Source organism: Bombus pascuorum, chromosome 2 (genome assembly GCF_905332965.1).
Source record: "Bombus pascuorum chromosome 2, iyBomPasc1.1, whole genome shotgun sequence".
Classification (NCBI taxonomy): Eukaryota; Metazoa; Arthropoda; class Insecta; order Hymenoptera; family Apidae; genus Bombus; species Bombus pascuorum.
The window spans coordinates 8668098-8683487 of NC_083489.1; the positions used below are offsets into that span (position 1 = coordinate 8668098).

Genomic DNA, 15390 nt, shown 5'->3' on the forward strand with positions numbered 1-15390 from the left:
TTCATAGTGATCCTGTTTTTCTGCTCATATTTCAGGTGAAGCAAGGGGCAGAAAACATGATTCAGAGTTTGACAAGTGGTAGAGATAAAAAGTTACTACAGGAGGCTCAACAAATGCTTGACGATTCTCGCGCCAAAATCGAGTTCCTACGCATGCGAATAATGAAAGTGCGGCAAGCTCGTCAGCAACAGCATGCACGCGATGCTCCACCACCAAATGGCGAAACAACTAGCAATAAAGGTACTAAATTGAGCATGCTGTCGCTTCTATCGAGTGCTCGAACTGCTTAAGGTTAAGAGTCTTAACCGGAGCAGATAAGAAATTAGTCACTTCAAGGACGTAATTATTGCCAATTAGCGTTCATTATATCATATAGTTATTCGGGATACGATGTCATGACTCATACCGAAGTATTACGTGCATTACGTGGTTGGATCATGGTAACTGCTAAAATATAGGCCACAGACCACCCATGAAATATAGTGGAAGTAGCAACTGATGTTCATAAAGATAGTTGCTCTCTCACGGTTGAAAGGGAATTTTCGTTTACCAAACTAGAAACCTTCCTGAATCTTGTAACTTCATGCGTTAATAATTTTTCATTAATGCTTCCTCTTTTATAGTTACCAACTTGATAATGAACAGCATAAAAACCATGGACTATATTGGACTTCATCATTGTATTTCTCAGTACGCCTTTGGTCATGCACGATCATTGTTACCGCAAAGCATCGTTGTTAATGGAAGCAGCTTGACGTTTATATTTAATATTTTATTCGATTATACGTATACGTACATATGTATTAAAATTACAAGATGTACACACTATGTGTCTACATAACCTTTATCTCTTTGATGTGAAAAAAATCCATTGTTATCGTTCTTCTCGTTCGATTCATGTAGTAAATTCGAGCAGGGAAAAAGAGTCAATCATTCGAAGAGGACACCAGCAGGCAGTCTCGCGTGACGCAAAAGCAATTTTACTTTGCCTTTAGATATCAGGCCAATACAGTCGTGTTATAACAAGCTATCCATTCGCGTACTTCTATAAGCTCTCAATATCTATTCCCCGCTAGGGAAATGTATGTTCGAATGAACACGAAACGCCATTCGAATCGTGTAAGAATTTTAATTATTATCGTTCGATCAGATATTTCGATGAAAGGTATACTGGTAGCGTCGATAATATCGAACATTCTAATTACAGATAGGTACGAGCCTAGCTTGGAGCTCGCACTGGAGGAAAGAGTGGAGGAACTACGACATCGTTTACGGATCGAAGCTGCGGTTGTAGAAGGGGCTAAGAACGTGATACGTCTTTTACAAAGTGCCAAAGTTGCCGATAAGAAGGCCTTAACGGAGGTATGTATCATTTCCTGTTCAATATATGCAATGATATGACATGCCACGTAGGGACTGACATTCGATAATGAAAAGCTTTTGTAAGACAGAACGGAGATACGTTGTCAAAAGGGAGCTATTGATGTTATATTCTACTTAACAGACATGCTGTCCTTTATAAGTCATCGTATCATTGCACAGCTAACATGCACGCCTTTTATGCGAAGAATATTCATTAGCATCGCTTTCTATCTATAAAATCTCATTCATAGTCGGGGACCACAGAGACGAGACTTCAAAAGGTTTGATCTCGAAAATTATATCGTCGTTTTAACGTAAGCACTATTGTATCGCGTGGTCGACGTATATCGAAACGAAAGATCCGACAACCAAACTCGCTAAGTAGATTAACGATTTTCTGTGTATCCAAGTTGCACGAAAGCGTTTTACGTAGACGACTACGTCGAGTTCGAACAGCAGTGGCGTATACGCACCGGTCTCGAAATAGCACTGCCTAATCCCCGCTACCCCGTCGTCTTCTATGACGCCTTTTCGGGTCGCGCTTAGTTACCACCTTTCGAGGGGAGCTGGCACAACCCAGTCGTAAGCAACGCGATAAACCAACGACATGTGCACCAATCAATCGCGAACTGACTGTTCAACAAATGTCTGTGTCCTTTGCTTGGACATTCCTGGGCATATAACTCGTGGGTAATTCACACCGCCATCGTACCGAACTATGACCTGAATCTCAAGACTGACTCGATTCCGCCCAAAGTTATACTCCCGTTGGACGTCGCACTCTTCTGCACCCAATTTGTTACACTCCAAGAAGACAAACGTGTCTGTTCCGCAAGATATCGGCGCCGTTGTCTAGAGATATACCTGTGGATGCAAGAAGCGATCGAAGTTTAAAAAGCTCAAAAAACGAGTTCCTAGTCATTCAGTACGATATCCTTTCCGTTGGTTTTTAGAACGTCGAGATTTTCTGTGAAGCACACTGAATTCCACGACGGAAACCGACTGACAGAAATAGAGGATGTTGCACGTTGAATAATTATACATTTGTGGAGGCGAGAATACTCGACCCAAAGCTCATATAGAGGGCTACTTCGATCGAGTCGATTTCGTCGTTCGAAGAGTCGAATAAGATTAAGACAAAGGAAACCGTGCATTTATTCAGACTGGCTAACTGGATAGTATTAGTAATTTTTTTTTTTTATTCGAAGAAAATTGATATTCGATATGCATGACGTATCTGTCAGTAGAAACGACTAATCGGCAAACGGTGCCTTATTAAAAGTATCATCTGGTTCCAGGTATATTCGGTCCGACTGCACGTTGCTCCAAATTTATATTGTGCTAATTATACCTTGCGTCGCTGCTCTAACGTATGGTTTGTCACCTTACGAGAAACGAGCAAACGATGACAATTACACACGATATTTGAAAATCATTTGTGAGCAGCGATAAACGTACACTCAAGTAAAATAACGCTTTAACACGATAACGCGATCATAACTCTGCGTAAATCTTTTTTTAACGATGATGAAAAGGAAGCTTTCTATTTCATGAAAAGTGTGCTGCTACGATGCAAGAGCGCTCTTCGAACAAGAGATTATTTTACAATTTCGATACGTAATATTGAAACGATACAAGAGATTCCGAAATCACTTGAATACAGTAACACTGTTTCTGAAAATAGATCACGGAGACGCAATATCGCAGAATTGCCGTCTTTCACGAAGAACTATGTAATATATGCACTGATTTGTGAAATACGCTCTGAAAATACTTTCATTTGCTTCGGAAATGTTTAATCAATTTTTACAAAAAATTACATAACAAATTTTCTTGCCGTGGAACGAGTTGTTAAACGATTGGGTTTGTTGAAATCTAGTGGAAAATAAACGACATCAAGAAAGGAAACAAATAGCAGCGCGGTGCTTCCATCTTTCGCGAATGCGATCGATCGTTCGAATCGATGTGCAACGGAACGGCGCTAGCGAAAGAACGTCGGATTCTCTTCGCAAGGGAGGAGAGAAACGGTTGCGCGAATGCGTTTTCGCAGCGAAACCGATTAAACGCTCGGGGCGATGATGTTTTGCGGTGGATAACAGCGTGGAGAAGGCTGAAAAAAAAGGCTACAACATGTACGGGCGTCAAGGTAACTCGAATAACACGCAACCACCGCCGTGGTTGGTGCGTGCAGAAGTCACGATTCGCCATGGTACACCGGTTACTTCGGAATCCAGTCAGGTACCAGTAAGCATGTCTTCAACTGTCACGGATTCGAGTGGTGTTCGCATGATATATCGATGGAATACCAGTCAATCATCTTCATTACCGACAACTCCAATCGTCACGACTTCTAGTCCACCCCTATCCTCCAGCTCGTTCGGGTTCCAGCGAGGAAACATAGTGTTTACTTCGACGCCGCCTCCAAAGCCAAGCTACTTCACGATTCCAAGATCAGGCTCGTCCGGGAATGACGATTCCATGTCATCTAGAGGGCGGAGTGTGAATGTCTCGGACTCAGGCTATAACAGCGGGCAATTTTCACCTCAATCGTACTCGAGTCTGCCTTCTCGTCGTCCTTCCAACAGTTCTTCTCAACAATACAATCGTCGATGCAAGAGCACATGCAGCATCGTACTATCCGCCGTAGATGCTGCAGGCAGTTCGAAGGAACAAAGTTTCAGCAAAATAGCAAGCAGTGAAACCATCAGGCATTCGTACGACAATTCTTGGCGCCATCCCTCGACGCATCAACATGTGTTTTCGCGTAAGCAGTTCAGTACGTTACCGGAAGTTTGCGAAGAGTGTTCCGAGGGAACCGTTTCCAGCGTACATGATACGCATTTGTGCAGTAGTGTACAGGAAAAAGTTACGACCAAATTGACCACAGTCAGTAAAGACGCTTCTTCGCAAACGACGGATATAGAATCCTACGAATCTTCGTCAACGATCGTCAGCAAAAGCAAAGTAAGAAAGAAAACGGCTACTGGTCTCCATCCGTTGGACGAGCAGAAGAAGAAGAAGGTAAGTCGTATCTTCTTGTCCTGAAAGATGAACAGGTTCGTATCATGTGTATCTGATTTTAGCAAGAAAGTCAATCGCCAACAGTATCTGAGACCACGAGCGTCGGTCCTTCAGCGGACTCGGAAAGATCCGATTCCTCAACGAGAGATGACAGCGCGAAACGAAAATCACGAACCGTGCACATCGATGTGTACTGCACCGGCTCTGACGATGATGAGAATACCGATAATGAATCTGAGAATGAATGCGATACTCCTATGACCGTATTCGAAAATCCGGACGTGAAGGTCACCCATACGCAAGTAGCAAGTAACATTCTGCCCAGAGGATTTCAAGATGACAAGGCCTTTTTGAAACGTGCTACAGAACGGCGATGCGATAGTTTTAAACACGCACCAATAAGGATGCCCTCCATAGCTAGTTCAAAGGGCTATGACAGTGATGACGTCCTCAGCTCGCTTTATCCTTCTCAATTCAGTTCTTACAGCGCTCTTAGAGATCTCGATTCAGCGCCCTGGTCAGCTGCATCCTCTAACGCGGGCATTCCATTTGATTATGATTCGACTATTGCTACTTCGTCTAAAGATACTCTATCCGACATAGAGTCTTTGATAAATAACGAAGTAGACTTGACTCCTTGTGATAGCTTTGAGTATGCGAGCAGTTCGGATCGCGAAAGAATACGAAGAATGGAAGAAATATGGTCTAAGACGGAAAGTGAAGGAAAACAATGGCGTTCACCAGAAGTTGAACGCAAATATTTGTTGCAGAATCGAAAGATGAAAGAATATTTAAAGAAACATGAGATAGGATGGTCGTCGGGTGACAGTGGCGGGGAATCTGACGAAAGTGGTACAGTTGGATGGAGTTTTGTATCTAGCGAGGATAATCAAAGAATGTTTAAAAAAGTTCCGACCATGCGACGAGCAAGTAAACCTATCACTGAATGTATGGACAGAAGCGCTAGTATAACGGAACAAGAGCTTTTGAAGCAAAAAAATTTACAGCAGGATCATTCTGATTCCATGACCCGTAGCGACAGTATTCCCCACCAGTACACTTTTCGTAACCAAATCGGTTCGTTCGGTTCCAAAAGCCCTTCCCCTCTTCCATCGAAAGTACCTTCGCGAGTTACTTCTCCCTTTATGACGCCTCAGGGTGAAAGAACCGACCATATTTTGAAGGCCTCGATATTCGGCGCGGTAGTGAACGCGTTTCGAAAGCCAGGCCATCACATAGGACCTTCCAAGAACCCCTCCTGTTCCTGTGAACATTGTCGAAGATATTTCGAGGAACTGAACTCACGAGCTTGTTCTGTAAGCGAATTCGAACGTCAAACGGGATATCGTTTACAGAATGAAAAGAGGATATTTCGCCCGATCCCGAAAAATGACAAATCCTGAGACTTAATATTTCATTAACGCGTTTTTAAAAGTTTTTTAAAATTGTATCATTATTAATAGTATTTTCTGTTTCTTGGTGAAACTGTATTGAAAATATTGTAAGGTTGTGTTTTGTAACATATAACGCGTGTGTTAAGTTATATTTATTGAATAAAATATCTTTTTTTTTTTATTTATGATTGTTACCATCTGCTAAAACATTCTGCTGAATATAAAGCATTTATGTAAACTAACAGATACACGCAATTATTTAATGCTGTTAATAAACGTTGATTATATTAGTAATTACACTTCGTTATGTAACTCATTTATTCCTACCTCTGTGAGTACTTGTTCAATAGTACTAATAAAGTACTTGTTCTTTCTTATATTTTCTCCTGAATTACTGTAGGCTCAAGCAAGTCTGGCAGAATCAAGTAGAAAATTGGACCTATTGAGATTATCCCTTGAACTTAGAAGACAAGAATTACCACCTGACAGTGGTACTGCTGCTCAATTGAAGAGAGAATTAGCTAGTGTGCAATCCGCTAGCCCGGTTCCTGTAACCTATACCTCGCTACAACCGTTTCGTGGACCTCTGGAAGGTAAAGCTACAGTGCCTGCATCGGTTTCAAGATGTGCTGCTGTTACTGGACAATTAGAGGTAAAAGATATTTCATGGCGATAGCTTCGTATAAATTTCCTTGTTTTAATAATATATGCTTTAATAATAATTATAATTTTAGGTAAGATTAATGGGGTGTCAAGACTTGGCAGAAGAAGTACCTGGTCGCACAAGAAGAGAGCACCCAGCAAGTCCGGATCTACGTAGTTTCGTTAAAGGTGTTACAGGACGCAGTTCGAGCAAATCGTACAGTGTTAAAGATGAAACAAGTAGTAAGTTTGTTTTACAAATATTACAAATTCTTATGAAAAACTGAATCTCATTCATTTTTGTATTTATCGTAGATGACATTATGGCAGTTATTAAATTGGATAATCAAACAGTAGCACAAACTAGTTGGCGACCGTGTTCCCAACAAGCTTGGGACCAAAGGTACTCTTTTATTGTATACATATTTCTGTTAGACCTATACTAAACTCTTATACTCCGTTTTATGATAAAAAGAAGTCGGAAGTGTTAGTTTATATGAATACATTGTTTTCATAGGTTTTCCATCGAACTAGATAAATCGAGAGAACTTGAAATAGGCATTTATTGGAAAGATTGGAGATCTCTTTGTGCTATAAAATTTTTACGTTTAGAAGAGTTCATCGATGATGTGAGACACGGAATGGCTCTACAATTGGAGCCGCAAGGTCTTCTCTTTGCTGAAATTAAGTTCTTGAATCCTATGATTTCGAGAAAACCTAAATTACAACGTCAACGCAAGATCTTTAAGCAACAGGTGAAGAATTTCCCAAGAGCTAATCAAATGAACATTAACGTTGCAACCTGGGGTAGGCTGTTGAAACGATCAGCTCCTTCATTACACAATACAAGAAACTCTGAAAGTCCGCCATCTGGTAGGTACATGTTTTTCATTACGTTTACAGCAAATTGTCACATGATTGCTGTACGAATCTATATTTTTTAGGACCTCAACCTTTGCAACTTGTTTTTGATACTTCGTTAGAAGATAAACCCGAAACACCTGGGGAATTGCCTGATCCTGAAAAGGGAGGCTTAGGTGGAGCCAGACCTTTAGGATTATCAACTTCAAGTAGTAGTCCTACACTGCCACGTCCTCCAGAACATCCTCCTCCACCACCACCTACAGTTACGAAGAAACCTTCGATGCCTGCACCTCCACCGCCACCAAAATTAGATCAAGAAGTAGGTCCTGCAAAATTTATGTTATTTTTTTCTTTATTTTTTTTTACAACGACGTTATACTCACAAAAGTGTTATATAGAAGATAGTTGTACACTATATTTTGTACTTTTTTTTAGCGATATTGTAGTTGTCCGTCATATTACGAAGTATTTCGAAGTTATCTAGTATCTTCTTTTACTTAAAAGGTTTAGGGTTTTGGTACACTATGGTTATGGGTAAAAAAACACATGCATACAATATATTATATCCAGTTGAGTCGATATACTTGCTAACGTTTGTATATAGTATTATATCAATGTACTTTATCAAGGCATGTTAGTATACTTTTATATACTTTCAACTGTGCAAGATACTGCTTCGAATATACTATAAATATCCTTTTTTTTTATAGGTATCTTGCAAATTTTAGAACGCGATGTATAATGGGCAACAACTTGTTACATGTTTAAAGTGTACAGATTGTTTATTCGTTTTTTACTTTAAGCTTATATCGTATTTTTAATTCTTAGCTTTTTATGCATAGTAATTTTTACAATATTATTTAGCACCCACATGAAAAAGGTACTCTGCAATATGCATTGTGCAATATATTTAGTATTCCTTCGACAAAGTTGCAGCAAACTCCCTTCAATATTTGGATCTATTTGTTTTCTCAGTGTGTAAATTATTCGATTCAAAATGTTCATTACAATTTTATTATTATTTATGTAAAACTTTGCTAGGTTACAGTTTAAAGTATATTGCAACTTAAAGTAGCTTTTAGAGCTAAGCAGATAGTAATGTAGTTACAGAGTGCATTAAGGGAGTTTGATTTCCTGCACAACGAGGAAAAGGGGGGTCCTCAGGGGGCAAATTTGAGGCCTCTTGTAACAGAGCCTCGTCCTGTGCTGATTGCACCACCCTCTCCACGCACACCCTCGCCCCAACCTGTCGTCGAGTTTCCTGAAGATGAGGTATATACCTCCAATACACACAGCTTTATTTATATATTTTTAATTTTTGTGCTTTTGTACTAACACGTAAAGTATAAAATTGTTCTTCTAAGTTCTTGTAATTCATTTTATTAAATTAATAAAATATAATTAATTTTTTGGTATATTAATATTTCTCTTAGCAAAAGCATGTACCCAAATTTTTTGCATGTCTGTATGTGCGTATTACATATATCAAGGCTTTTAATACTGTACTTGTACATGTTTATGTCTTATATCAATTATAGATGTCTTACTGCTAATGTCGTAAATACTTGATTATTCAACAGCTTTAGGGCTTTTTCTTGATAAAATAGCAAGAATACTATTAAATAAGTGAAATTTATCTTACCTATACAATATACTAATAACATATGCATTGTATTATAACTAAAAATTTTTAATTGGAATTATGATTAACATATATATATATAGTAGTAACATATATATATATATACACACACATACTATCAATTAATATGAAAGTAATTAATATAAATTTAATCATTATCTTTCGGTACTTTGATTTAAACGTTTTAACGATTATAGGTTGTATATGAAATGCCGAACAAGCCTGCTCAATATAGAGACAGTGCCTACGAGTCTAGAAGACACTCGCAACTTACTGGAATGACTATAGAAAACTTTAGACTACTATCAGTTCTTGGCCGTGGTCATTTTGGAAAAGTAATCCTATCGCAATACAGAAATACAGGAGAATACTTCGCAATCAAAGCATTAAAAAAAGGAGACATAATAGCAAGGGATGAAGTAGAGTCATTACTTTCAGAGAAGAGAATATTTGAAGTTGCTAACGCTACGCGCCACCCTTTCCTTGTAAATTTATTTGCTTGTTTTCAAACTGAGGTATATATTATTTTAGTTATGTTTACGATAAATGTTTTAGTCAGAATATGGAAAATTAATGTTTTATTCCTTATAGGCACATGTGTGTTTTGTAATGGAATATGCAGCTGGAGGAGATCTTATGATGCATATACACGCGGATGTGTTTGGAGAGCCACGAGCTGTATTTTATTCAGCGTGTGTTGTGTTAGGGTTGCAATACTTGCATGAAAGTCGAATTATTTATAGGTACATATTTAAATAAATAAAAATTAAATAAAATTATTTACGATATTTTACATTAAATATGTGATGTTAATGATGTTGCTAAATTTACAGAGACCTAAAATTAGATAATTTACTCTTGGATACAGAAGGATATGTGAAAATTGCGGATTTCGGTTTGTGTAAGGAGGGCATGGGATATGGAGATAGAACAGGGACATTTTGTGGTACTCCAGAATTCTTAGCTCCTGAGGTTCTTACTGAAACTTCATATACACGGGCTGTTGATTGGTGGGGTCTTGGTGTATTAATATTTGAAATGCTCGTTGGTGAAGTAAGCATTTTATCCAATTTTATTTTATTATGCATTAAGATCACTATACTATTAATTAACATCTTCTTATTTAGTCACCATTCCCTGGTGATGATGAAGAAGAAGTTTTCGACTCCATTGTGAACGACGAAGTTCGTTATCCACGATTTCTTTCGTTAGAAGCAATTGCAATAATGCGAAGGGTAAGAACAATATAAATATATTTTTTTCTAGTGAGATAATAAATAGAACATAAATAATTTACGTTATTTATGTTTAATTATAGTTATTAAGAAAAAATCCTGATAGAAGATTGGGTAGTAGTGAAAGAGATGCTGAAGACGTCAAAAAGCAAGCATTCTTCAGGCATATAGCTTGGGATGATTTACTTTTAAGACGCGTAAAACCACCATTCGTTCCAGTAATTGTAAGTCTTAACCTTTTCTCATCTCTTTTTTACTCCAATTAGTATATTTGTCGGTAAATAAAAATTATACTTGTATTTCAGCATTCTGTGGAAGATGTTAGTAATTTTGACGAAGAATTTACATCAGAAAAACCACAATTAACTCCACCTAAAGATCCTAGACCACTTAGTGATTTAGAACAAAATCTATTTAAAGATTTTACATATATGGCTGATTGGTGCTAGCCATAACAACAATGTTAATTGTCTTTTTGTTAAATTTGATACGCAAATCATTTAGTATTCTATTATATTTTCAACATCATTTTAAGGGCAATCAAATCGCAATTAATAACACTGTTAATTTCATATGTATTTGTTTAATTTTCAGAGTATGTTTAAATTGTACAGATGTTTTACTTTTAGTATCACGATATAATCAGGCATATAGAATTTAAAAAATTATGTTCAACATACGAATCTCAGGTTTTTAATTAATATGTATGAATGTCAGACTTTTAACTCGTAGTTATACACTCATCACGATTGTTTCCAATACGCAACGTAGTGAATAATTATAATTTAAAATATCTGAATGTAATATTCAGATTTAATCAACTGTATGACCAGAAAAGAAACATAAATTTGTATAAGTAATTTTGTAGCATGTTCATATTTTGATAAGAAACAGCAGTTTGGAATTTAAATTTTTAAAGATTTATACCATTTAATTAAAATTCACTAGATGTCGTAATCATGATTTAAAGTATTGACCAAATATTTGAAATGATATCTGTTTGAAATATTATTTCACAACTTTCACTTAGCACAGTCATTTTTATATAGTTTTCAAGTACTCAACAATAATGTCCTTATAAAACAAAGGATGTTCACTGTATAAACATATTATAATTCATAAAGTTGCAGAAAATAAATCAAAACGTAGTTGTATTTGCTCATGCTCATGTGATAGGGAATTAAATGAAGAAATGGCACTATGTATAACAATGTTGATCAACATAATCACAAGTTAACACTGGACGCATTAATTATATCAGTCACGTGTACCTAATTATTAACACGACCAGTTATTTACTTAACTTGACAGTGTCCCTATGTTAACCTTTCTTTTTTAATGAACAAATTTTTACAGGTCTGATTCCTATAATCCTCTTATCCATTTTATTGTTTTAATTAGTTATATATCTTCATGTTTTCAGTATGTGATAGAATACTTGTGGTGTTCTAGTGCTATACCTTGTAAATATGTAACCAAACATTGAAAAGTAATAATGAATAAGATTTATAAGTACAATAGTTTAGCTTGATGTATAACACTATATCACAAAAGTAACATCTCAAGTTCATATTAGTACACTGCTAGTAATCATTTTTACGTTTTAATCTAAACATCACCGTAGTTTATTTCCTTTCAGTTCGTTTTCGTATATTTCTTTTCTTTTCTTTTTCTTTTTTTTTTTTTTTTTTTTGCTACGTATTTGATTTTGTGGATAATTATGAGTATCCTGTACAATCATCACAAATGTATACATTATGTGTTAGCTATTGAAAGTGTTTTATACTAAGATTATTTTGATGCCCTTTTAGAATTTTTTGTTCCATTTTATGAGCTTATTTAAAACATTAAATTTACTACTTCCATATAATACATTAATTAATATTAAGAACTACACACCTGTAGTAGTAATTTTTCTTGTAACAATATTGTCAATCCATCGAGTTCGTTCATTTAGCAGTTGATATACAAGTTTTATGTTAAAGAATTTTTTAAATGGAACCTAATGCAATATTTACCTTTATCTACGTAGACTTAAATTATACTTCTATGAAACAATTTTCATCTGAAGTATGTTCGCAAAAGAGTAACATAAGTGATTGATCATAATATTTACTGATTGGGATACTGTGATAGTAATGTCAAATGGTTTCATTTGAAATTTTCTTATATTATAAACTTAGTCATATAAGCTTGAAATCATTAATCATTCTCTCAAAAACAGTATTTAAAATTGTGAAACAAAAGAGTAATCGTATCACTTGTGATAGTTTCGAGTACAACTCGAATTCTAGTTGCCTTAATGCACTAATAAATTAATAACTGTTTGGTAACTATTTTATACCGAGACCTTGTGTATATTAGAAATGAAAACCTATTTATACAAAGGTGCTCATGTAACACATTATTCCTAATGTGCCTGTTTTTATACAATTCTCATACATAGATCATAAAATCTAATTCAGTAACTATAATACAATTTTAGTTAAAATATACGCGGACATTGAAAACTATGTTATATCTTTTTATTGTATAATAGACAAGAAAATATGCAGACATTGGAATGTTTGAGAACATTCGTCTTCACAATCCATAATAAGTACTTCTATTTCAATAAAGGTAAATGGTCACAAATTGCTTGATTTGACTTGAATTTTCAAAAAATATGAAACAAAGATAACAAGACATACTGTTTTGTTATTAATTAAAAAATATTTATTTTTATAGTTTATTCGTAGTACATTATACTACTCCCACGCATCGAACTGCCAAACTACATAATTCTATAAAAAATTACTCGTTTTGTATTAATTAATATTTTCTTGTCAATGTATTAATTATATACTCTATAATACTTAAGTCATATGTATGTATACATATACATAAACGATGCACACAGGATATCCCTCGACAAGTGCTGTTCGATGTAACTACTGAACAATAGGTGATAAGACAAGAATGTAAGACTTTTGTCATCATTTTTTATGCAAAATGTCACTGTGAAAAAATTTTTATCTTCAAATTTTCAGGGTCATGCTAAGGTCATCTTTATTGCCTTAAGTGGCAGTATACATTTTTTCATACACTATTCGACATATTTGTTTAATTCTCTACAAAACTATTAAAGTATTTAGGTTGAGAGATGATCAGGTTAAAAGATATTTTTACGTTAATGTTGTAAAACTTGTTGTATGAAGAACAAGGTAAATATAAACAGAAAAGTACGCATTGTTTATATTCGTCTCTCATACGATAAATTTTACAGCATTGAATGTTTAAAATATCTATGAAGTATGCACAGCATGACCTTGAAAAATTAAAGGTAAAATTTGTATTCACAGTGACATTTTACATAATGTCTGATGATAAAAGTCTCCTTGTATTTTGTCACCTGCCGTTCATTAGCTATATCAAACGGCACTTATCTTGGAACATCTGCTATATACATAGCATAAACTCGATTAAAAGAATATTTCATTAAGATAAAACAGATAAGTAGTTTTTACGAGAGCGACGTTCTTTATATATACTACGATGTTAAAAATGAAAATCATGTCGTTCAAAAAATAGTAATTCAAAGATGTATATAATACAAGTGTCGTAAATTTTTTTTTGTAGATAGATCTATTTTCAACACTCAGAGTAGAAACCGTGTTAAAATGTACTTTCGTTACGTATTTTTATACATACAAAACAACATAGAATTATCAAAAGATTTAACCTTAGCTTAGAATGTTCATTATCTTTATGGATAGTAGAAAGTAATGAAACAGCATGTGCCTCATACTTGCAGTGTTTATTAAATCACATAGATAATGTGTTAATATAGAAACTGCTTCTAAAATGTCTTTAAGCAATAATTTATTTAATATTCACATTTGTAGTGGCAGCTTGATACATATCATTTTAAATAGTTACATAATTTTTAGTACACTTTTTAACTATACATATTTCAAACATAATTTCAATATAATAAACATTTAAGGGAAACATATTACAACTTTATATTTAATTTCTTTTAACTCTTTGAAGAATATCGATACCACTTAAATATGAAAATTAAATAAATAAAATAACATATTTTATTCAGCTGTTGTTTTACTGCTATGGCTTACATCTGTATCCTTATCTTCATTAGCATTTTCTGCAGTTAATGATTTTGCTAATTCATACAAATACGAAGTATTTTTCCTGATTTCTTTCTCCAAATTTGATTTTTTTTGCTCCTTCTCTTTCATTAATTTTGTTCTTTCTGGATCTACAGGCTTCACAAGATCCTTACTAACTTTGTAAATAATGCTTGTACTATCTTCTAATTTAAAAACAAGCGTTATCCTGTTACAAAATACATAGGTCAATTCATAAATCATGATCACATAAGCGCCAGAATGTGTAAATAATTTTTATTCTTACTGTTCAACATCTAAACCTGTCTGTATCTTTTCTATCATATCAAGAGAAATGTTGCACGATGCTGGCCATGGTATATATATTTCTGTTTGTGAATTTTTCTTTTTTCGTACTTCTAAATACAATAAATCCAAATTTTCATTGTATTTATAATCAACTTCCCAATATTTCTTTGCTTCACATAGTTCAATATAAACGTAAAACGTTGTACTTATTTTCACAGGATCGATACAACCCAATTTTCCAATATTAAAATACTAATGGTATTAAAGCGAATTAGTTTCAAAACTATTGATTTTGAAAATTATTTAAATACACTTACACTAGGATGGCATATGTCGTACATGGTTAAGAAAAAATAATTCTTTTTAATAAAAAAAGGAATATCTAACTAACTCCAACATAACCCCACATATTCCACTTTATTTGAAAACAGTCAATCGACAAAATCAATTCATATTTACACTTTAAGTATTTAAAAAGTAAAGTTAAGTAATTAGAAAAAAGCAAAATTTATCGAAGATACGCCTTAATTAACAGATCCTTACAATTTACAATTCAGAGTTCAATATCTTTGTAAACATATTTATCGTAAAACTACTCCATTGATAATATGGTCGTAACAAGTATTTAGCGACATCTGTCGATACGTAAGTTGAGTGACTTTGGCAATGTAACTATGCGAAATCTAGCAGAGAACTCAGGAAGTTGTTAGTGAAACTAGTATTCGAGCGCACGAAAAGATAGCGCTCATATCGCTTATTAAATTCCATTGGACACTTGCAGTAAATGTAACAGGGAATACGAATTACGCATATAA

General features: G+C 34.8%; 3 protein-coding genes across 8 annotated transcripts in view; 2 read left to right on the forward strand and 1 right to left on the reverse strand.

Moving 5' to 3' along the window:
• LOC132904526 (serine/threonine-protein kinase N) overlaps positions 1–11463 on the forward strand; it is a 26518-nt gene extending 15055 nt beyond the window's left edge. For 4 of the 6 annotated variants that reach the window (XM_060955105.1, XM_060955103.1, XM_060955107.1 and 1 more), the window contains 14 exons: positions 36–240; positions 1208–1362; positions 6178–6429; positions 6512–6662; positions 6735–6822; positions 6937–7292; positions 7364–7602; positions 8388–8555; positions 9123–9440; positions 9517–9668; positions 9759–9978; positions 10053–10160; positions 10244–10384; positions 10466–11463. In XM_060955105.1, the coding sequence (XP_060811088.1) occupies positions 36–240; positions 1208–1362; positions 6178–6429; positions 6512–6662; positions 6735–6822; positions 6937–7292; positions 7364–7602; positions 8388–8555; positions 9123–9440; positions 9517–9668; positions 9759–9978; positions 10053–10160; positions 10244–10384; positions 10466–10609 (2697 nt within the window). In that variant the 3' untranslated portion in view covers positions 10610–11463. The remainder of the gene's footprint in view (positions 1–35; positions 241–1207; positions 1363–6177; positions 6430–6511; positions 6663–6734; positions 6823–6936; positions 7293–7363; positions 7603–8387; positions 8556–9122; positions 9441–9516; positions 9669–9758; positions 9979–10052; positions 10161–10243; positions 10385–10465) is intronic. The other 2 variants (XM_060955104.1, XM_060955106.1) reach the window with 2 other exon arrangements.
• Positions 2773–6071, forward strand: LOC132904532 (uncharacterized). The gene is made up of 2 exons (XM_060955124.1): positions 2773–4383; positions 4446–6071. Exons 1-2 carry the CDS (start codon positions 3493–3495, stop codon positions 5784–5786), a joined length of 2232 nt encoding a protein of 743 aa, XP_060811107.1. The 5' UTR covers positions 2773–3492; the 3' UTR covers positions 5787–6071.
• A 2541-nt stretch (positions 11464–14004) lies between the features above and the next one.
• Positions 14005–15078, reverse strand: LOC132904571 (uncharacterized). Its single transcript, XM_060955198.1, has 3 exons — positions 14893–15078; positions 14574–14827; positions 14005–14495 (listed from the first exon to the last, which is right to left on the reverse strand). Exons 1-3 carry the CDS (start codon positions 14914–14916, stop codon positions 14243–14245), a joined length of 531 nt encoding a protein of 176 aa, XP_060811181.1. The 5' UTR covers positions 14917–15078; the 3' UTR covers positions 14005–14242.
• Between the last annotated feature and the right edge of the window lie 312 nt (positions 15079–15390).